This window comes from Alosa sapidissima, chromosome 20 (genome assembly GCF_018492685.1).
Source record: "Alosa sapidissima isolate fAloSap1 chromosome 20, fAloSap1.pri, whole genome shotgun sequence".
Taxonomy (NCBI): domain Eukaryota; kingdom Metazoa; phylum Chordata; class Actinopteri; order Clupeiformes; family Clupeidae; genus Alosa; species Alosa sapidissima.
In genome coordinates, this window is record NC_055976.1 from 24550324 (window position 1) to 24571032 (window position 20709).

General features: G+C 43.7%; 2 protein-coding genes across 2 annotated transcripts; one reads left to right on the plus strand and one right to left on the minus strand.

Moving 5' to 3' along the window:
* Nucleotides 1-5906: 5906 nt before the first annotated feature.
* si:ch211-153b23.3 lies at nucleotides 5907-14146 on the minus strand. Its single transcript, XM_042074176.1, has 11 exons — nucleotides 13843-14146; nucleotides 11905-12105; nucleotides 9967-11475; nucleotides 9759-9851; nucleotides 9484-9588; nucleotides 9270-9379; nucleotides 8887-9078; nucleotides 8480-8642; nucleotides 7996-8161; nucleotides 6952-7046; nucleotides 5907-6782 (listed from the first exon to the last, which is right to left on the minus strand). The coding sequence occupies exons 2-11, from the start codon at nucleotides 12059-12061 to the stop codon at nucleotides 6697-6699; spliced, it is 2676 nt and encodes an 891-aa protein (XP_041930110.1). The 5' UTR covers nucleotides 12062-12105; nucleotides 13843-14146; the 3' UTR covers nucleotides 5907-6696.
* irg1l (immunoresponsive gene 1, like) lies at nucleotides 13119-20267 on the plus strand. The gene is made up of 7 exons (XM_042074189.1): nucleotides 13119-13356; nucleotides 14139-14300; nucleotides 15228-15282; nucleotides 15607-15794; nucleotides 16782-16874; nucleotides 17554-17759; nucleotides 18570-20267. The coding sequence occupies exons 2-7, from the start codon at nucleotides 14283-14285 to the stop codon at nucleotides 19498-19500; spliced, it is 1491 nt and encodes a 496-aa protein (XP_041930123.1). The 5' UTR covers nucleotides 13119-13356; nucleotides 14139-14282; the 3' UTR covers nucleotides 19501-20267.
* The last annotated feature ends 442 nt before the right edge of the window (nucleotides 20268-20709 follow it).

Below are 20709 nucleotides of genomic sequence, written 5' to 3' on the forward strand. Positions count from 1 at the left end.
AACACGTTCAACATTTTTGATGTTCCCCAACTCCTTTCTGGTTTAGTATATATCTGCTAGTGGTATCCATAGATTAAAACAAAATACCATATTCCACCATTGTCCAAAATGACAAGCAAACTAGTAATGTTTAAAAACTTCTGAAATTGACCAAGCAACAACAAATTGCTACGTTTGATTCCTGCTATTTTAATCTGCTTGAAAATAAACTTAATTTTGTTGAGTCGTAGTTAGTGCTATTTAGTGGAATTCATCTGCTTTTACAAGACACATGTCCATGCAAATGCCAGTCTGTCCTGAATTTATATCGTAATTGAAGAGTAGAGCTGCATTTGGTTTTGTTTTTTTCACTATTAATAACTCATAACTATTTTGATTCATAGTTATATTTTTTGACCTCTGCAGCATGTGAAAATTCTACAATGAATCTGTTTTTCAAATGAGGTTTTTTTCAGAACAAGCTGTTGCAAACCGCCACAGTCCATATAGTTCAAATACAGACTTCAACATTAAACAGTAAATCAACATTCAGAGTTACTGCACTTTTGCTTTTTTACAGAGACATTTACCAGATTGTTTTTATTGAATACTGCTACTGTAAAAACAAGAAAGGGGAAATAAAGTTTTGCACAGATTATTCACACATCAAAGACGGAGACAGTGGGTGATGACCGAAGAAGACTTTATAAAAACACGTCTTGCCACAAGTCACAGTCACACACACACAGACACACACACACACACACACACGTCTACTGGACTGGACATGTGCTGCTGACTGAGTGTAGCACCCAATGTTTTTCTTAGGAACTTCCCCGGTGACTGTTACCGGGCACGGCACGTGTGAGTGGAACGGGACAAGGAAGGAATTTTTACTCAGTCCACAGTCTTTATGTTTGTGCTGGTTGATGGGTGTGGGTTTGTGTGTGTGCGTGTGTGTGTGTGTGTATGTGTGTGTGTGTGGGCGGGTGGGAGGGGGGGGTAAGGCTGGTGTTCTCTTGAGTGTTTATTTGCCAGGTAGTGAGAGGAGTGGCCGAGAAGGCCCCCGAATTCTCAGACTATGTGCTGATGTCTATAGGGGTTGCCAGCCCTTGAGCCCATGCCATTACACTGTGTGTGTGTGTGTGTGTGTGGACATGTGTCTATGTGCACCAATGTGTGTGTGTGTGTGTGTGTGTGTGTGTGTGTGTGTGCGCCATTGTCTAGGTGCACCAGTGTGTGTGTGTGTGTGTGTGTGTGTGTGTGTGTGTGTCAGTGTGTGTGTATGTTTATGTGCATCTGCGTGTGTACATCTGTGTGTGTGTGTGTGTGTGTCAGTGTGTGTGTGTATGTTTATGTGCATCTGCGTGTGTACATCTGTGTGTGTGTGTGTGTGTGTGTGTGTGTGTGTGTGTGTGTGTGTGTCCAGTTGAATGTGTACGTTTGATTAATCAGTTGTCTACATGTGATAAAACTCTTGAAGCTCTTCTGACTCTTTATGAGTTACCACTCTTTAAAAGTTATCACTCTTTATAAGTCAGTCTTTATGAGTTATCACTCTTTATAAATTATCACTCTTTATGAGTTATCAGTCTTTATGAGTTATCACTCTTTATGAGTTAACTCTTTATGAGTTATCACTCTTTATAAGTCAGTCTTTATGAGTTATCACTTGTGAAAAGCGAAGGTCTCGCTTTCACGGGTCTCACCGTTAGTGAGCCTTAATTCCCTACACGCAGCTCCCACAAAGCATTTACACTGATAAACGCATACAGTTCCCGACGTGCATCACATACACCGACCGAACACTCACGCATCTTGTTTGCCAACGTTCTGCTGGGTACGTCCGAATACTGGTCCCCTGGGGAAACACGAACCGCATTGGAGCCAGTTCCTTATTCACTGTCCCGGGACAGTGGAAAGTGGGTTGTTTGGCGCGGAGGTGGTGAGTTGGCGTGTGTTTAATTAGTTTATTATCTGTTCTGATTGTTGATTGTAAAGTCCCTGTCTGTATGTAAAGTATATGTGTGGCCATTTATGTACTTTGTATGGTAAAATTATGTGTTGTGTCATATGTTATGTATGTGTATGGAAAAGGTCCATAGTTATTCCTTATGTATTACACCCTGTTGGACAGTGAGCTCTACCAATTCACTTTTGATTGGTAGGCCTATTTAAGGGAGAAAGAGAGAGTGGAATGGGAGAAGTAGTTTGGAATGGCAGAGTACTGCGTCAGCTTGCTGTGAGGCTGTATGTGTGAGTTTGTAATGCCTATGATGGCCGGTTTTCTTTTCTTTTCTTTTCCAAAGTATTTTTGTTTGTTTGTTATTTCATATATTGCACCTGCGCACTGTAAATAAACCTGCACCTTTATCACTTAAAACTCGAGAGCTATTTGTTGTCTGCCAACCCTTCAACCACTGAGTTTTCTCAGTTTTCTGGACACGCCCATCCCTTAAATGTGAGTTGGGGGTTGCAAAGCCTCTCTCTCACATCACTCTTTATGAGTTATCACTCTGAGTTATCACTCTTTAGGAGTTATCCCTTTTATAAGTTATCACTCTTTATGAGTTATCACTCTTTAGGAGTTATCACTCTTTAGGAGTCATCACTCTTTATAAGTTACCACTCTTTATAAGTTACCACTCTTTATAAGTTACCACTCTTTATGAGTCAGTCTTTATGAGTCAGTCTTTAGGAGTTATCACTCTTTAGGAGTTAGGAGTTATCACTCTTTAGGAGTTATCACTCTTTAGGAGTTATCACTCTTTATAAGTTACCACTCCTTATGAGTTATCACTCTTTATGAGTCAGTCTTTATGAGTCATCACTCTTTAGGAGTTACCACTCTTTATGAGTTACCACTCTTTCTGAGTTACCACGTTCCACTGCACAGTAAATGACACCACTGAATAATAACAGTATTAACATGTCACTCTACTGCTCTAAATCCTCCCATGCATTGAAAGTAACCTGGATGGTTTACTGGAAAGATCCCAACAAATCTCTCAAATTCATAGCTTGCATCTTATACTTTATGAGTCAGTCTTTATGAGTTATCACTCTTTATGAGTTATCACTCTTTATGAGTCAGTCTTTATGAGTTATAACTCTTTATAAGTTATCACTCTTGCGTCTAATACTGCCCTGCCCTATCTTGCGTCTTATACTGCCCTGTCTCAAAACACTCTGGGTGTGTCTGGAAGATTTTACAATGGGGAAACTCCCAGTGAGGGGTGAACGTGCACATGAAGACGTGCACTGTGACCAAAGGCCCCTTAGAGAACATATAGTGGCTTAAAAATGCATCTTTAGAAAGTCCATCATAATAAGCTGTGCAACCAGAGCCTTGTCTCAGATGTGCTCTGTCTTATGATTTATGACACTTGAGAGCCGATTGTCTTGTCTTTCATAAGGACCTAAACAACTAAACAGGGTTTAGTGTCCCTCGTCTCTCCTATCCATACACGCACACACACACACACACACGCACACACACGCACACACAGACACACACACACACACAGACACACACACACACACACACACACCAAAGGTTTCCTGGAACCCTGCGTCGTACAATAGCCATGTCTCCAACAAACTGGTGTCATATTTTCCATCATTTGTCATCATGACCTTCTGTGGCCCCAATTGGCTGTGAGTATCCACGATATTCCGTAGCCAACAATGGGCATCGCCATGACACCTCAGTATTCAGAAATTAGGTTTTCTATTTCCGACTGAAGCTACGTTGTATTGATTTTAATGTCACGGTAGACAGTGCTTGACGTATCCTAAGCCATGTTAAAGCAAACTTTTATATTTTTCTGTCAGTCATGTACTGTATAGAATAACCATATTGAGAGCAGAATTGTCATTTTGAAAGAAATATAGACCCTTTCAAGAGAGTTCCATTATCAGCATCATAATTGGCCCCACAAGGCTTCCGTTTTAACATTCCATATGTTATCTTAATGCAGAGGAAGTAGATTGGGAACCAAATAGAACATTCAAGCATTGTGTTTGTTTACCTTGTTGAAAGGGTCTATAAGTTGAAGCATTCCAGTTAGCCTGCTGAGACAGCACTAAGTTATAATGTAAACAGAATGGACAGCAGATGGAAACTGGACAGATTTAGGGTTTAATGAATAAGGTGGATAGCTTGAAGTCAGAAACCGGCGAGATCCACAGAGGTAGTGAATGTCAACATTTTTGGCATACTGCCTGGTCTCTTTCTGTTTTTATTGTTTTCTGTCTGTGACTGTGGAGAATTAGGGGACTTTCCAGAATTAGAGGACATTTTGGCTTTTACACTTCTTAAATAAATATTTTCTATTTTATCATTTTATGTTGAATATTTAAGAAGTATAGGTCATAAACTACTAAATTATATGATTTGTCATGCTCAGGCATCAATGGTAATTTTTCCACCTCATATGTTTTATTTGCTTTGTACATGTAGTTACGCAACCCTGTTACATATACAAAATAGCATGAAAAAAGTATATATTTTAAATATTTTTCAGTAAATCCTTTTTCATTCAATAAAGGAAGTCATTTTACACTGAATAGTCATATGATTTCAGGTAAAACTGTTAATATATATTATATATGTTATCGACTAACTATCAAAGGCTTAATTATCTTCAGTTTGAACAGTGACATACAGTTTTTTTTAAAAAATTCCAGTATCTATTCTCAAATATGCTCAGATACATTGTGCATATAATCATAAGCTGTTCTAAGGACTATAGATGTCATTTTTTGTGTGATAGCAAAATTACTTATCATTATTTTAACAAAAATGTTTTTGTAACAGGGTTGCAAATTGAGTCATAACATCATAAATCTGTAGAAATCCATTAGAAATTCTGATATTAGGCCTATCTATTGCAAATAATCACAAATATCTAACCAAAATTTGTTTATTTTCAGCTCTAATTGAATCTCAACATGAATTGTGGCACACTATGCTGCAATGACGCTGTACTAACAGAAGAAATTCTGGCAATTTATTTAAAATATGTAAATAATGTTTAATTATACAAATACATTTATTTTTATAATTTAACTCAGCATATTTAATCATAAATATATCATAGTTAGCAAAAAATACCTTGATAACTATGATAATAACCATGTTACTTTAATTAGAGTAACAGGGTTGCGAATTAATGCTAATATAGCATCTAATGCTAATCTGTGAATTAGTGAAACATGTGAGGGAATCACGTGATTCCCGTGAGGGAAATTTGGTCTGCATTTATCCCAATCTGTGAATTAGTGAAACACACAGTATACTTACAGTATACTTATAGTATACTTATACTTTTAAACACCTCCTGGGGCTTCCAGGTGAGAGGTAGACATCTGGCCCACACCTGTAAGCTGGCAGACATACTGCCCCACCTGCAGTTGTATACCGTAATTTCCCGACTATTATCCATTTTATACATTGATTTTGCAAAATTTGAGGTATGAGGTTAATACAGGGGGGTGGGCTATACATGACAATACATTTCTTTTCTTCATTCTTCTTTTTAATCAAAGCACAATCTCATTTTGATTCATTGGGCTATTGGGCACTGCAGTTAATACAAGGGTGCAGTTAATACGTTGTTTTTTTTTTCTTTTCTTAATTTTGTATAAAACACTGTGCTGTGGTTGTTTACACAATGCAACTAATACACAGAAAGTCACTGTAGTATTTTGCATTGTTCACTGTATTAGTTGAAAGCTCTTCAAAAAGGTTTGCAAAAAGTTTAAGCCTTTTATTTCATACCTCTTATTATGGCCTAGAAAGCGTGAAATTTGATGACAAAATATATATATGTTTTTGTTTCTGTTATATTTTATAGTTTGGCCATAGCGGGCCTACCATCTTGTAGGTTAATATATTTACAGTAATAACTCAATTCACAAGAAAATATCTCACAAATAGTTTTATTCCATTGAAAAGAGACAATAAATACAGAGATATCGAGAGCACACAAATATAATAGTAAGATATTAGCTTTATGCTAAGAATGTAGTGTCATTATTATTGCACACCAGCCTGGTTATTGCATTGATTACCTTTTCCTTAGGTATATGTGGTGCTTTCAATAATAACTCATATCATACAATAGATTGTATTAGAATATGTTACAATTATATTTCTTTGGCAACTGTTAAATTAAATATTAACATTCACAATATTATTGTTATATGTAACAAATACCACTTGGTACATACGCACAGCATATGCACTTCATAGACAAAACATGTAAAATTGAGAGAGAATTACATTTCACACATTGCACATATTGCAAACGCAATCACTCAAGTGATTGGGAAGTGTAAAAAGGTATCCCACCAAGTCAAGTGAAAAAAAAAGGTATCCCACCAAATCAAGTGAAAAAAAAGGTATCCCACCAAGTCAAGTGAAAAAAAAAAAGGTATCCCACCAAATCAAGTGAAAAAGCAAAGGCATACTTTTAGTGTTGTTGCAGTTGTAGTTGTAGTCTTTTAGTGTTGTTGTAGTTGCAGTTGTAGTCTTTTAGCGTTGTTGTAGTTACAGTTGTAGTCTTTCAGCGTTGTTGTAGTTGCAGTTGTAGTCTTTTAGCGTTGTAGTTGCAGTTGTAGTCTTGTAGTGTTGTTGTAGTTGCAGTTGTAGTCTTGTAGTGTTGTTGTAGTTGCAGTTGTAGTCTTTTAGTGTTGTTCTTTGTAAAAAGATTTTCATGCCATGCTGTTCTTCACCCTCTCAAATATCTGTCTAACTTTGGCAGTAGGAACGCAGCCTTCTCTCACAAAGGTAATGATTCCTGCAAATAGGAGACAAAGACATTCATTTACTTATGCTATTCACTCTCATTTCCTAGGATTGGTTATTTTGCTTGCATTGTTCCACACGTTAAAATAGCTCAGGAAAAAAGTATTCAGTGACCATACTGTAAATACTGTACAATGCAAAACATTGTGTTTCAAACTTACCTTCATCGATTTTCAGGCAGTTGACCACTGTCGAGGGAGCCACTTCAGCTGACTCACCATCACAGAGGACTCCCTGGAGCTTGTGACCCAGGCGACTGTTGACAAGAGAGAACGTTCTTTAATTCCAGAACAGACCCAGGTTCCCGCTGATCTCTGTGCATAGTTATGGCCCATTCTACCCTGTAGCCCAGGTTGTTGGCCATTTGTAATTGGATGAGTTATTGCCTTAATGTTGAGGCTTTGACAGTGATTATAGAGGAAGGCAGAGAACTTTATTAAATATGTCTCCAAGGCAGGCTGATAGGTGTTAATGCTTGATCTAAAAATAGGTAAATTATGTTTTACTGATAGATCCCATTACAGCTCCTGATTTAAATGGGTGCTGTTATTATCTGTAACAAACAACTCATTATGGCCAGCTCTGCTCCTCTTATCACAACTCCTCTCGGCTATTGTATGATAATGAAGAAATAATGACGAACCACACCACGGCTCATTTAAATGGACTGCGGTCAGGAGATGACGTTACATCATATTACAATGGTCAGATAAGCTTCAACAGAGATAAAGAAAACCTCTGCCTCACTATACTTATTGAATAGGTGAACGTAATCGAACAGGGCTGCTCCCCACTCAATAGATAGATCATTATTGGTCAATTCACATATAGACTAATATTTGTGAAAGATGTAATAAAATGCAACCACAATGCAACCACAATTGAAGGTCAACACTGCAGAGATGGATAAATAGATCGTTCTTAGATGCTGTTTGATATTGTCAATTCATCACAAAGACAATGGGTCCAGGTTCGAGAATGTGAAAGATCATAGAAGCCGCATAGAGCATTTCGGTCGCTAACAACTGATATACATCTTGTACGTCACGATATCCATAACTAGGTAATAGTTACATAACACTGAGCCTAATCGTACACCTGTCTTACAATGTACCTTATTGAGGTATAATGTAGACATATTACATAAATGCACTTTTTGTGAGTACACTGTAGGCGTAGTCTGGATAAGCTCGGGAGGTACTTACGAGACAACCATGTCATGATGGAGGCTGTCTGGCTCGCCGCTGGGGTTGGCAGATGTGATGGCGATGGGCCCGGTCAGGGTGCACAGGTGCATGGTCACCGTGTGGTCAGGCACACGGATCATGATGCTGTCCCTGGTGCCCACGCGGTCGTACGCGCCACCCACACCTAAAGCAAAAGGGATCCACATTGAGCCATTGGTCAAAAGGCACCGCAGATTTGCAGATTCTGCTACTTTTGTTTCACAGACACTCATACTCTTTTAAGATATCATTCATATTGAAGCATGTTGCTAAATGCATGATTGTTACAGTGTGCTCAAGAAGTGTGCTCGTTGCAATTATTTATCTTTAGGTTTTTGGACTTCCTGGACGTTTACACATTGTTGCCCACTGTTGTTTCTTCTGCTAAGCTTTCTTTTCTTTCATTACACAGCAAAGAGACTGAACAACCATACTGTATGTGGTTTAGTGCGAGGTCTCTCACCGAGTCTGTAGAGCCACTCTCCCTTGGCGATGATGCAGCTTATGCCTCCGGGGTAGACGCTTCTCATGAACTCCCACAGCAGAGGGCTAAAGGGCGGCTTGGCAGCCACCAGCTGCTCCACGTTGGCAATGCAGATGCACACCGGTTTCTCAGATGGCCGGTCCTGAGGAAGAGGAAGATGAGGAGGGAGAAGGAGGAGTAGGATCTGACATGAGCGCTAGTGTAAACCTAATACTGTTATGAACTAAAGCTCCAAACTTGTAGATATATACTTCTCAAAACACTGACTTTACTGGAATAAATGATTCAATGATCACAGAGCCAAGGCACAAACAAATATACAATAGTCATGTAGAGTGCACTTGGTAAATCATTCATGCATTTTATAAATAACGTTGGGGTTTTACTTTGATGTTGTAGATTCTCTCGATGGCGGCAGGGTTCTTGCAGGAGGCGGCCAGTGCGTAGACTGTATCGGTGGGAATTCCACAAACGCCGCCCTCGTCCAGCATTTTGGCGATCTGCATGATTCCGCTCGTCCCACGAGAACTCGGGACAGGGCAGGGAAGCTTTGGAGCCGCTACCTTCTTTTTCTTGTTCTAAGGTTGAAAGCCAATGCATGAAGAACTCAGTCAGGTTCTTCAACCACCTCTGTGCTTGATCTGCTAAATGTCTTTCAGTAGGTATATGACTTCATGTCTGATTTTATTTTAGGGTTCTTAGAATTTATTGAAAAATGTCTTGACTCAATAACTGAAAGTGCTTTTGAAGAATAAATCTTCTACTATACCTTAAGCAAAGCTGGTCCCAATGGAATAAGCGTTTTATTGAAGATGCAGTTTACAAGAGATGCCATAGCCCCATAGAGGCAGATAATAGAAAATATGGCAAGCATGGCAACTGCAAGAGAAAGAAGATCATTCAGTAACAATGTTTTCTTACATAATTCTCATAATATGTTGAAAAGCACCACTATAAAATATCTTGTGATGTCAGTAACTTACTCTCCAGCTGGTAGGGCAGAGTCCCAAGAGTGGACAGAAGGAAACACACTAACACAATCTCCATTATGATGGTCAGGAAAAACAGGACCAGATTCCCATATGCAGCTAGAGACAAAGCACAAATAAACCTCACCATGAAGAGCAGATCTCATAACAAAATAATACATAAATATAAATATCTTAATTTTGTTTTGGGGGATACATTTTATACCTGCTAGTATGGACAACAGTCTAATTGTCTGTATGAACCAAAACCTGTTTTACTGAAGACTTACCTATTAGCATGATGAAGCCATTTATCACCAAAAAGGCTACAGCTCCAGCAGAGAATCCTTGGGCATTTCCAGGGAAGATGTGCAGCAGATGTCCTACCACAAAAAAGAATAACATAACACAGTCATGTTGATGTGAGATTTGTGGTTGTGGTTAATTTCATACATAAACTGTACGACAGACGCAGTAGAGTAGAATAGGGTGCCTCACCTGCAAACCTGTACCAGGTCCAGGTAGCCCAGACCGCCGCGTAGAAGAACGGGATGACCGAGCCAAAGCGCTTCCCTCTCTGGACCTGCAGGCGACTGACGTAGGCCTGGATGATGGCCCCAGGGATGAGGACCCACGGCACGGTCATGTGCAGGAAGGACGGAGACGAGTCTCGCTGATGGATGGCCGCGAGGGCAGCGATGCCGTTGACCACGTAGAAGAGGGCGTCGGGGAGCTGGCAGCGGGTGCCCTCGGACATCTCCGTCTTCTTCGCCAGGGTGTCGCGGCAGAGTCCGAGCCCGCCGAGCACCGTCTGGAGCTGGCTGGAAGAGACGGGCTGCGGCCCGACGCGGATGAGCGACTTCTCGGCGATGGAGTTGATGAGGCGGGCGAACGTGCCGTAGAGCGACACGGCGGTGAAGAGCGAGCAGGCCACGCCGAAGAAGTAGTAGTAGCCGCCCAGCGGGATCTGCGAGACGGTGGAGAGGGTCAGCAGGAGGAAGAAGAGGTTGTGCAGCAGCTCTAGGGTGTCCATGCTCAGGCAGACCACGCATAAGACGATGGCCGACGCCACGAAGAACCAGTCGCCCACCATGGCCAGTCGGCCGGACCCCGCGTCATCTTGCGTCAGCATGATGGACACCACAAACTCCTCCCAGGCCTTCACGAGCCAGTAGGTGCAGTGCAGGCCGAACTTGGTGGCGTGGTAGGTGTCCTGGCGGAGGTAGGCGTAGAAGCTGGAGAGGAGCTGCGAGGCCGAGTTGATGGAGATCCACACGGCGCCCACGGCGAACGCAGGGAAGTAGTGGAAGGAGTAGAAGGCGAAAATGAATGGCGAGACGGTGTCACAGAAGTAGCCCAGCGCCATGGGCTCGGCGTACTTGGTGTTCTTCTTCTTCTCCTGGCCGAGGCTCTGCGCGCTGCCCGAGTTGGCCGTGCCCAGGAGGAGCACGTTGAAGAGCGGGTTGCCGAAGCCCTTGAGGACGTAGCGCTGTGCCAGGCCCTTGACCAGGAGCGCGGCCGAGCCGTAGATGGCGAAGAGGAGGATGAGGAGCTCGAGGACGCCGGACACAACCAGGGCCCAGGGCCCGGAAACGGCGCCCACCGCCTCGAACACCAGGGTGGCTGTGATGGCCCCGAACACGAAGGGCATGATGTAGTTGACGGTGGCCGAGCAGAAGGCCAGGAGGAAGGAGAGGAGGATGTAGGGGAGCAGTCCGGCGATGGCTGACTTGGGCACAAAGAGTTCTGGTGTCACCGTGGCGTTCTCCATCATCAACTCCATTCCAGTCATATTGAACTGCAGCTTTGAACTGCAGCATATTGAACAGTTGGTGGTGTTGGCTGAGATGGGCGTGACGGCACCCTGGAAGATGCGCGTGGCACCGTAGCTCATCCACAATGCGGCATAGCCGACGAAGGCAGTGCCCCCGAGGTGGTCATACTTGCGGTATGCGAGGAAGCCGGCAACTAGCTGGCACAAGCCACCAATCAGGATGAGATGAACACCTACACACAGGAAGAGTCAACAGAAAGAGATTCAAATCATGAGATGACACTCAATACACAAGATAGGAGTTTCCGGTTCTACCTGTATGGGTAGTATGACAGCAAAAACAAATTCTCAGTCTCAGTCTGGTTGTTCTTAACTGCAACAATTTAACTCAGATGAGGTCTTCATCCAGTGAATGATACAATGATATTACGGACCATACCAATTTCATATTTTGGACTTATTACGAGGTGACTGTTAACAGAATGGAGTCAACCATTTACAAAACAGAGGTTCTCGAAACATTTGGATCAAGGACAGGTAGGTGTGTTGGCTACATGACACAACAATGGCTACATGATACTGTATGAGTAGCCAACTGAATTGAAATAAAAGACTTGATATCGAAGCCGTAATTCAATATGATTACGTCATCAGTAGGCTACCTGCAAGGATGTCCTCTACTCCCTGTGCAAGGATACCAGTGTGGGCACCATGGAAGTTCTGCAGTAGAACCAGGAAGGCGCTGATGCCGTTAGCAAGGAGCCCAAGCACGCCTGGCTCACTGTAAAAGCTGGCAGGGAAGCCATCAGCGCTTGCCATTTGGACTTTTTGGAATTTGTTTCTTCTTTTTCTTTCTTTTCTTTCTAAGTGAGAAGGCAAGTGATATTGAACATTAAACACTGATATTAAAACAAAGATCAAGCAAGTTAAACACAGACCAGGAAATGACACTGACACATTATCTTTTACTGTCTATGGGATTGATCCATTCACCCAAATACTTCCTTCACAGAGTTAGAATTGTAAAAACCCCTGAATGTATCACTTAAGTTAAACATTTATCTTCACTGCCCTACAATAACTCCTGACCTATTAGACAGTCTATGGTCCTGACACTACTAATTATAAAACCAGTGTTTAGCCTATCTAGGCTCGCTGGATTGGTCACTAAAGGATGTTATATGTTGACTGGAAACAGTTTATTTACAGGAAAGCAGCAGACAGCAATAGAGCTCTGAGACAGCATAGAGCAGAGCGCCCTCTACATGAAATAAGATGCAACAGCCAAGAACCTGTTCCTACCACTGGCTCGTTCTCAAAATAATCACGATTGAAGATGTTTCATTAATAATAGCTTCCAATAACTTTCAGAATAATTTTACAGATCTAGCTCTCAAGTTTAATTTACTGCCACAAGATAAAATACTGATACGAAGCACAGAACAGAAGCCTATCAGTCATGGCCAGTAAGTATCAGACAGTTTTACATTGTAACTGTTATAACCATTATGGCGAACTCTTACATGACTAATTCCTGTTTTGAAACTTAAATATCCACACTGGACTTTAATATACCAGCTGACAGATTTATAAGAAAACCACAGAGTTATTTTCTTCAACTTTCTGTTTTCATGAATAAAATCTAAATTTGTTTCAGACAGGCAAATATTTATTCAGAGTGATGCTTGAAAATTGTTGCCACACTTTCCACTTTAACTAGCCTCTTCAAACCATCCTACTTCTTCCACCCCCCCTCTCTTTTTTTTGCTCTCTCTCCTCCTCCACCTTCGCTCTTTGCCCTCTCTCCTCCCTCCCTCCTCCCTCCCTCCCTCTTGCTCTATCTTTCCTTCTCTCACAGGTGTGTTTTAGAGGTGTTTCTCCGTCACACAGGTGCATTATGCTAAGTCAAGAGCCAGAAACAACAGGACTGATGAGGATGCCACACACACTGTACACACAATGTTTACACACACCCGAGGTGTTCTGAGCCAAAGTGAAGCGCACGCGCACGCCCGCGTGTGTGTGTGTGTGTGTGTGTGTACATACTCTTCTGTCTCACTCTCACCTCTTCCACTCACTCATCTGGCTTCTAGCTCAAGTGGATTCTGCTCACAGTACGTTTCATTTTTAACAGACTTTAACAGACATTTCTAATCTTATACAGTTACTACTAGTTATTCTACTAACATTTTAGCATGCATTCAGACCATTTTTTAAATTGTATGTGTAGTAATATTACAATTTATTTTGAGTAACATATAATCACATTATAAAGTATATATTATACTCGTTTATTCGTTATAAAGCATGCTACATTTGATGAGAATAATAGTACAATTTAAATGTAAACTTACTGTACATACTTACAATTACTTACATAATATATAATTCTAATACACAATAATCTAACATATCATTAACATCAGTCATCATATTGCATGTATTACACAACTTTTACTGTATTCAGCAGGCAGAATTTCATAATTTCATTAAAACAAAAAAAAAAAGTAGTATTTAAATATATATTTGTGTTCACAAATATAAATAGGCAATTACATCTCTCACATGAACGGAGGTCAAAACAGACAGAAGTCATTTACCTGATGGAGGTGCTCAGTCTGAAGTGTACAGTTCTTTGGAAAAGATGCTCTAAGTTTATAGGAGACCTGATCACATGGATGGGAGGAGTTCCTTAACTCTGGGCCAACCGGGTGTCCCCCCTCAGTGATGTCATCACTGACCCTCATCTTAAACAATATGTTTCCGGCACTGATGAGCTGAAATCCCACCCATTAGTGATGGAAAAAAAAAAAGTCACGCAATTTGGAATTTCCGACCTTGGGTCATATCAATAGCCTTTCAGAGTTCAGCGCTATAAATAAGGGATGGCTTTCAGATGTAACCTGAAGAGAACCGAAGTCTCCCGACACCACAGCATCCAGCACTCAAGAGGCAACAAGGCAGCCAAGACCAACTGCAAGAGAGCAACAGCTGAGCTGAATCTTACTCACCTTCTCCTGCACCAATCTAAACTGACAACATGCTCTCCAAAGTGAAGGTAAGGAGCCTTATCATCATGAACTAACACTAGGGATAAAAGTATGTTAAATTAATTAGTTAATTAATTAGTTATTGTTTTCTTACCAGTTTGTGTGTGATGCTATGACATTTTCTATGCGGTTGCATTATTAATGTGGGAGAAATGTAATGACATATGTGTGTGTGTGAGAGAGAGGGAGTGTAGGCTCCTCATAGTTGGTACTTGGAGGCTGTGTAAAGGGAGGGGAGCTGAGCCCTTGGTATTCGTGATGGGTTTGCATTCTTGCGGTTCAATCCTGGCTAGCTTAGTATTTGGCAAAACCCATTTTTCTTTTTTTCCCCTTTTCTCTCTTTTTTCTTTTTTTTTTTTCTTCTTTTTTTTTAGCCTGGCCGTTATCTTCTGAGCTCCGAAAAAGTTACGGCACTGTACACTGTAGCTATTTTTGGCCATGCAATTGATATACATGAATCAACAGCCATTACTGTGTGACAGCAGATCGACAGAGCGATTGCGAGTGACGAGAGATGAGTCATAATGAAATCACGGCAGCAGCCTCCAGGGTCAAATTTCAGAGTTTTTTCCACTCTTGCGGGTGTACAGTAGGGAACCTGTTCTGCTGAACAATACTATTCGATGATAGAGTGCCATAATGACAACGAGGGGGGAGGAAGAAGAAAGAATGTCAGAGAGTAACCACTTAGGAATGGTTTACATTAACTAGATAAACTGGACAAGAAGACAGAGAGTGAGGTGTTATCATTTTCTTTGGGAGAATGCAGGGCAGGCTTGTTAACTTCCTGTTTCAAAGGGGAAGAGGGAATTGGAGAACCTGTCGGTCAGCTTGCTGAATGTTGGTTGTGGAATGTCCACTGTTGTTTCATCACATCTGTCAGCACTATGCAATGACGGTCATGTGTCTCTGTCTGTCTGTCTGTCTGTCTGCAGAAGGCCATCACTCCACTGTCCGCTGTGCGCAGCCTGCACAAATCAGCCTTGGATGGTAAGATCTCTCTGTCTCTCTCACTCACTAACACACACACACACACACCTAATTTCATCTCACCTTTCTTGTAATGTTAAGCTCCAAGATGAGCTTTCATCATATCATAACATAGAGTAAACCGAGACAGTATTGTCATAAGGTACTACACACTGTACTCTCAATGGATGTGCAGTCTGTACCATCAGAATACATTACATATGGAGCTATTCAGCTGTAACTCATCTCGAAATGTTAACCCTCTCTCAACCTCCATCTTTCTCCACCCATCTCACCCCCGCCCCTCCCTCCCTCCCTCCCTCTCTCCCTCATCCCGGTAAACAGTGGTGGATCGGCCTGCCCCAGAGGAGACGGTCACAAGCAGCTTCGGACGCTTCATCCAGGGCGTGCGGCCCCAGCATTTGTCCCCCACAGTCCTGCAGCGCAGCAAGCGCATGGTGCTGGACAGCCTGGGCGTGGGCCTCATCGGCAGCACCACCGAGGTGTTCGAGCTGGCGCTGCAGCACTGCCAGGTAGGCACCACCACCCACGGGCACCACCACCCACGGGCACCACCGGCGGGCACCAAGTCAATGGTGTTGAGTTTCAGTGGGCGCCTACTTGGCGTACATGAGGATAGGGCAGAATAGAGGATGTTTACATTACTACTATTATCACCCTCCTACTAATATTATCACCCTTGGGTTTATTTATTGTGCTGGCATGCAGAACGTTTAACATGGTAGCACGCAGATTGCTTAACATGGTGATAGCGCCCCCGAGATCGAAGGCAATGAAATCAGTTCTACTGGGTGGTTTGATTGTTTAGAGCTATTGTCAACATTGTCATTGTCATTTAACGCCCAGATGGAAAACAATATACTGTAGAGTGTGTGACCATTTTCTTTTATCCAGCCACAAACAATGCTGTCAGTGCTGGCAATAGTTACAATGGTCACTTTGTGTAAACATATATGTAAGATTATAAGTCAGGTTATAATGTCGCTATCGTGAATGGAGAACTCCATGAATTTCCCGTTACATCTGTAAACTGCCAAGTCTGCATAGCAAGTGAATGAAACAGTTTTTGCAGGCATGTTTTCCAGGGCTCAGAAACACCATGTCTCTTTAGTCTCACTGTTTTCATGAGGCGTGGAATTCAAGGAAAGGCATTTGACGGATAGCCACTGTGCTTTATAGAGTACACTCCATTCCAGTGTCGTAGTGCATGTGTGTGTGTGTGTGTGTGTGTGTGTGTGTGTGTGTGTGTGTGTGTGTGTGTGTGTGCTGTCTGCAGCCAAGAGTGCCTCAACTGCTTTTTCCTGTGTGCCTGGAACTGCAGTCTGGTGGCCAGTGATTGCAGAACGTCTCTCTCCGTCCCCCCTCCCTGTCTTTTGTCTGTGTCTGGCTCCTCTCCACAGCTTCCCTTCATGATAGCCATGCTGGCTCAGTCTGGGGAGCATGTGTGACTAACATTTCTGTCTTTCTCTCTCTCTCTCTCTCTCTCTCTCTCTCTCCAGCACATGTATGCTCCGGATTACATCAGCTCTGTGTACGGCCGCAAGGACACAAGGCTCTCCCCTACCCTGGCAGCCTTCGTTAACGGCGTGGCGGTGAGTATTGGTGACCCTCCGAACCCCCACGGTGGCACATGCGTAGCAGGCTCGGGTCTAGTGAACTGCCATGTTAGGATCAAATGGTCTTCACAGACTTGCCGCTGCCAAGCATGCAGGAATGGTGGTAATGATGGTGCTGGCTTCAGGGAGAGGGAGAAGGCGGCTGATGGTGAAAATCTACAAAGGTGTTTGGAAGTGTTTGGACATGGAAGGGTTATGAGTGAGTGTTCAGGGGTGGGGAGCGAGACATGCCTCTCCTGTAAGTCTAATAACACAGTGTCATTGGTAAGCCGATGCCCCTGTCAGGAAATATTAGAGATGTTCCCGGGTAATACCTATTTACTGATTCCGAGCATGACGTTCCCGGGGTCTGTTATTACTCACTCACCCTTTCCTGCGGTCGGATTCTGGCCCAGGGGAGTGTTTTTGTTTCACGCCGGGGCCAGACAGCCACAGGACCATATCCTGACCCGTACAAATGGCTCGGCCAAAGCCTCCAACTGAGTAGAGAAGCACACTAAAGAACTCGAGGAACAGGTCCGTCCCAGAATAGCGCTGGGACTTGGGGCAACATTTGGTTTGCCCATCTTCAATAGCCAGGCCAAGAATAAGAACAAAGAATGAGGGGGGTTTGTTTGAGGTGGCTCTAACTTGTGTCTTTCTCCCCACCCCACAGTCCCACTCCATGGACTTTGATGACACCTGGCATCCGGCCACCCACCCCTCTGGTGCCGTTCTGCCCGCCCTGTTGGCCATCAGTGATATGTTGCCTGGCAACAGCAAGCCAAGCGGTCTGGACTTCCTGTTGGCCTTCAACGTGGGCATCGAGGTCCAAGGTCGGCTGTTGAGGTTCTCCAACGAAGCTTGCAACATCCCAAAGAGGTGAGTGAAGGAGGAACCAATAAGTTCCTTTTAAACATAAGTTCGTTTTTAGTCCACTGGACACAAGATCTTGTGTTGCAGCATGTGTTTGTTTGGTTACTATACTCAAAAATACATATAGGAGAGAGATTGTGAGATTGCAATAACAGCAGTCACTTTAAATGAAGCCAGAATAACAGAACCTCTAAATAAACTCTAGAGTGGTTCAGTTAATGCATGCAAACATATCCCACAACATTGGCATTTTCCGGTCACTCTGTGTCACTCTCTCTCTCTCTCTCGCTCTCTCACACACACACACACACACACACACACACACACACACACACACATTCATTCACACACACACACACATGGCAGACTGGTAGGGAGAGGCCCTTTGGCCAGTTTTAGCTCAGCCAAGGAAGTTACTAAGAGTTCCTTCAGACATGTATTTACTCAGACCGCTGCGATTCCGAATGACCATCAGTGACCCTCCTCCTCTGCATCCAAATGACATGAAATACCATAATCTGTTATTTCCTCTGACACGCCTTGACAAGGGCCCACTCAGTCCTGCAACAGCTCGGCCTTGTGCCCTGTGTAATTTAGGAACAGAGACTCACAAAAGCCCACCTGTCCTTATTTAAAGTGTTGTATCCTCCCAGCTGGGACAGTTTGTTCAGCCCTAAGGTTTTCTGGTGTGTGGTGAGCGATTCCAAAACACTCCTCTCACTTAGTCATCTTCTCGTCCCCTCTTCTCCTCTTTGTTTTCTGTTTTTCTCTCTCTCTTTCTGTCTTTTTTTCTCTCTTTCTCTCTCTCTCTTCCAGGTTCCATCCGCCCACAGTGGTGGGCACTATGGGCAGTGCAGCGGCCTGCGCCCGCCTGCTCTCCCTGGAGCGCTCCCAGTGCAGCCATGCCCTGGCCATTGCTGCCTCTCTCTCGGGTGCGCCCATGGCTAATGCCGCCACGCAGTCCAAGCCCTTCCACATTGGCAACGCGGCGCGCCTGGGCCTGGAGGCGGCACTGCTGGCCTCTAGAGGCCTGGAGGCCAGCGCGCTGGTGCTGGACGCAGTGCCCGGCGTGTCAGGCTTCAGCGCCTTCTACGAGGACTACGCCCCACGGGCACTGCCCTCGCCCGATGACCATGACTCCCACAGCTTCCTGCTGGAGGAGCAGGACATGGGCTTCAAGCGCTTCCCGGCGCACCTGGGCATGCACTGGGTGGCCGACGCCGCCGCCACCGTGCACGAGGCCCTGGTGGGGCTGACCGGTGGATGCGTGTCCCCCGAGGCAGTGCGCGAGATCCTCCTGCGTGTGCCAGTGTCCAAGTACATCAACCGGCCATTCCCGGAGTCCGAGCACGAGGCGCGTCACTCGTTCCAGTTCAACGCCTGCACTGCGCTGCTGGACGGCGAGGTGACCGTACGCTCGTTCTCCGACGAGGCGCTGCGCCGGCCTGAGCTGCACGCCCTGCTCGCGCTGGTGCGTGTCCAGCACCCCGCCGACAACCCGGCCAACTTCGACCGCATGTACGGCGAGGTGCAGGTAACGTTGGCCAGCGGCGACGTGCTGCGCGGTCGCTGCGACACCTTCTACGGCCACTGGCGCAACCCGCTGACTGACGAGAGCCTGCACAAGAAGTTCCGCGGCAATGCTGGTACCGTGCTGCCCGCCGACCGGGTCGAGGGACTCATCCAGGCCGTGGACCAGCTGGACAAGCTGGGCGACTGCAGCCCTCTCCTCGCCCAGATCCAGTGAGCGACGTCGCTCCTCCTCCCAGTGCCCACTCCTGCTCGCCAGTTTTTCCGGTCTCAGAGCCAGAATTTCCAATCCAAGAAACCAGTGCCAGTGAGGCCTTTGGTACACCATGGTTTTTAGAGTTGTACATATGCTGTAAATTAGTTTTCAAATTGGCTTTCTTGTCCATCTGTCTGTTGGTTTGTTTGTTTTTCTTGTCAAAACAGACCATTCAGTGAATCACAGATGTTTCCGTGAAGCCAAACCCATTTTCTTAGTCAGTGTACAGGGTGTAGCAATAGCTAAGAAGTCACGCTGAACATTGCTTTCACTTTCACTTTGCCTTCTGCATTAATGAACGCTGGCTAAAGATGAAATGATGTGATTTTTTTCTGAAAATGACTCGGTCACGTGTGGCTCTACAAACTGATTAAGCTGTCTGTTGTTCTTTTGATTTGGCCATTGGCTAATTTGTACTGATGTTACTGTTATGAATTGACTGCAGGGTGTGTGTAGCTAAGTTTTTGAAAACACTTGATATTTTCTCTTTCCAGACTTTTTTTTTATTGTGTCCTTTGGTAGAACCATGGATCTGTCTTGAATCTGAATTAATGGTGCTGGAAAGCAGAATTCACATGTAAATATAAAACTACTTTGAACAGTCTCTGTAAGTAGGTTTCTCTGCCTTTGGTTCTTTTTGTGGCTTAATCATTGTTTTATAATGATGTACTTTTATTTTAGTTGAAATATTTAAATGAATAAATACATAAAATGATCTGTAAATTTCACCTTGTGTGTTGTTTCATTCATCTCAATACTCCTATGAGAAGTCGCCAGAAAAACAGTATTCCCCACAATGTCTTTCCTTGTGAGAGTTCATGATAATATTAGGCAATGAAATAAAATAAAATCAGTAATTTACAGCCAACAGAGCTACAAACACTATGAACTATGAATATGAGAGAAATGTGTAATAGCAACCATGTGCCCACCACATCAAGCACATCACACAATGGCTATTAATGTCCAAAGCACTCTGACCACTCCACCTCTGCTCTAAATGGCGCTCAAAGAATCCTCCACAGAAATGCATGGGGGTAGTTCATAACACCAATATGGCAGTAGTCTACACATATCCCACCCCTTTCTGTAATGTAAGTAACCCTTCCTGTATGCCTCCACATTCACTCAAATAGGAAAATAGCTGCCCAATAACTGCCCAAAGTGCGT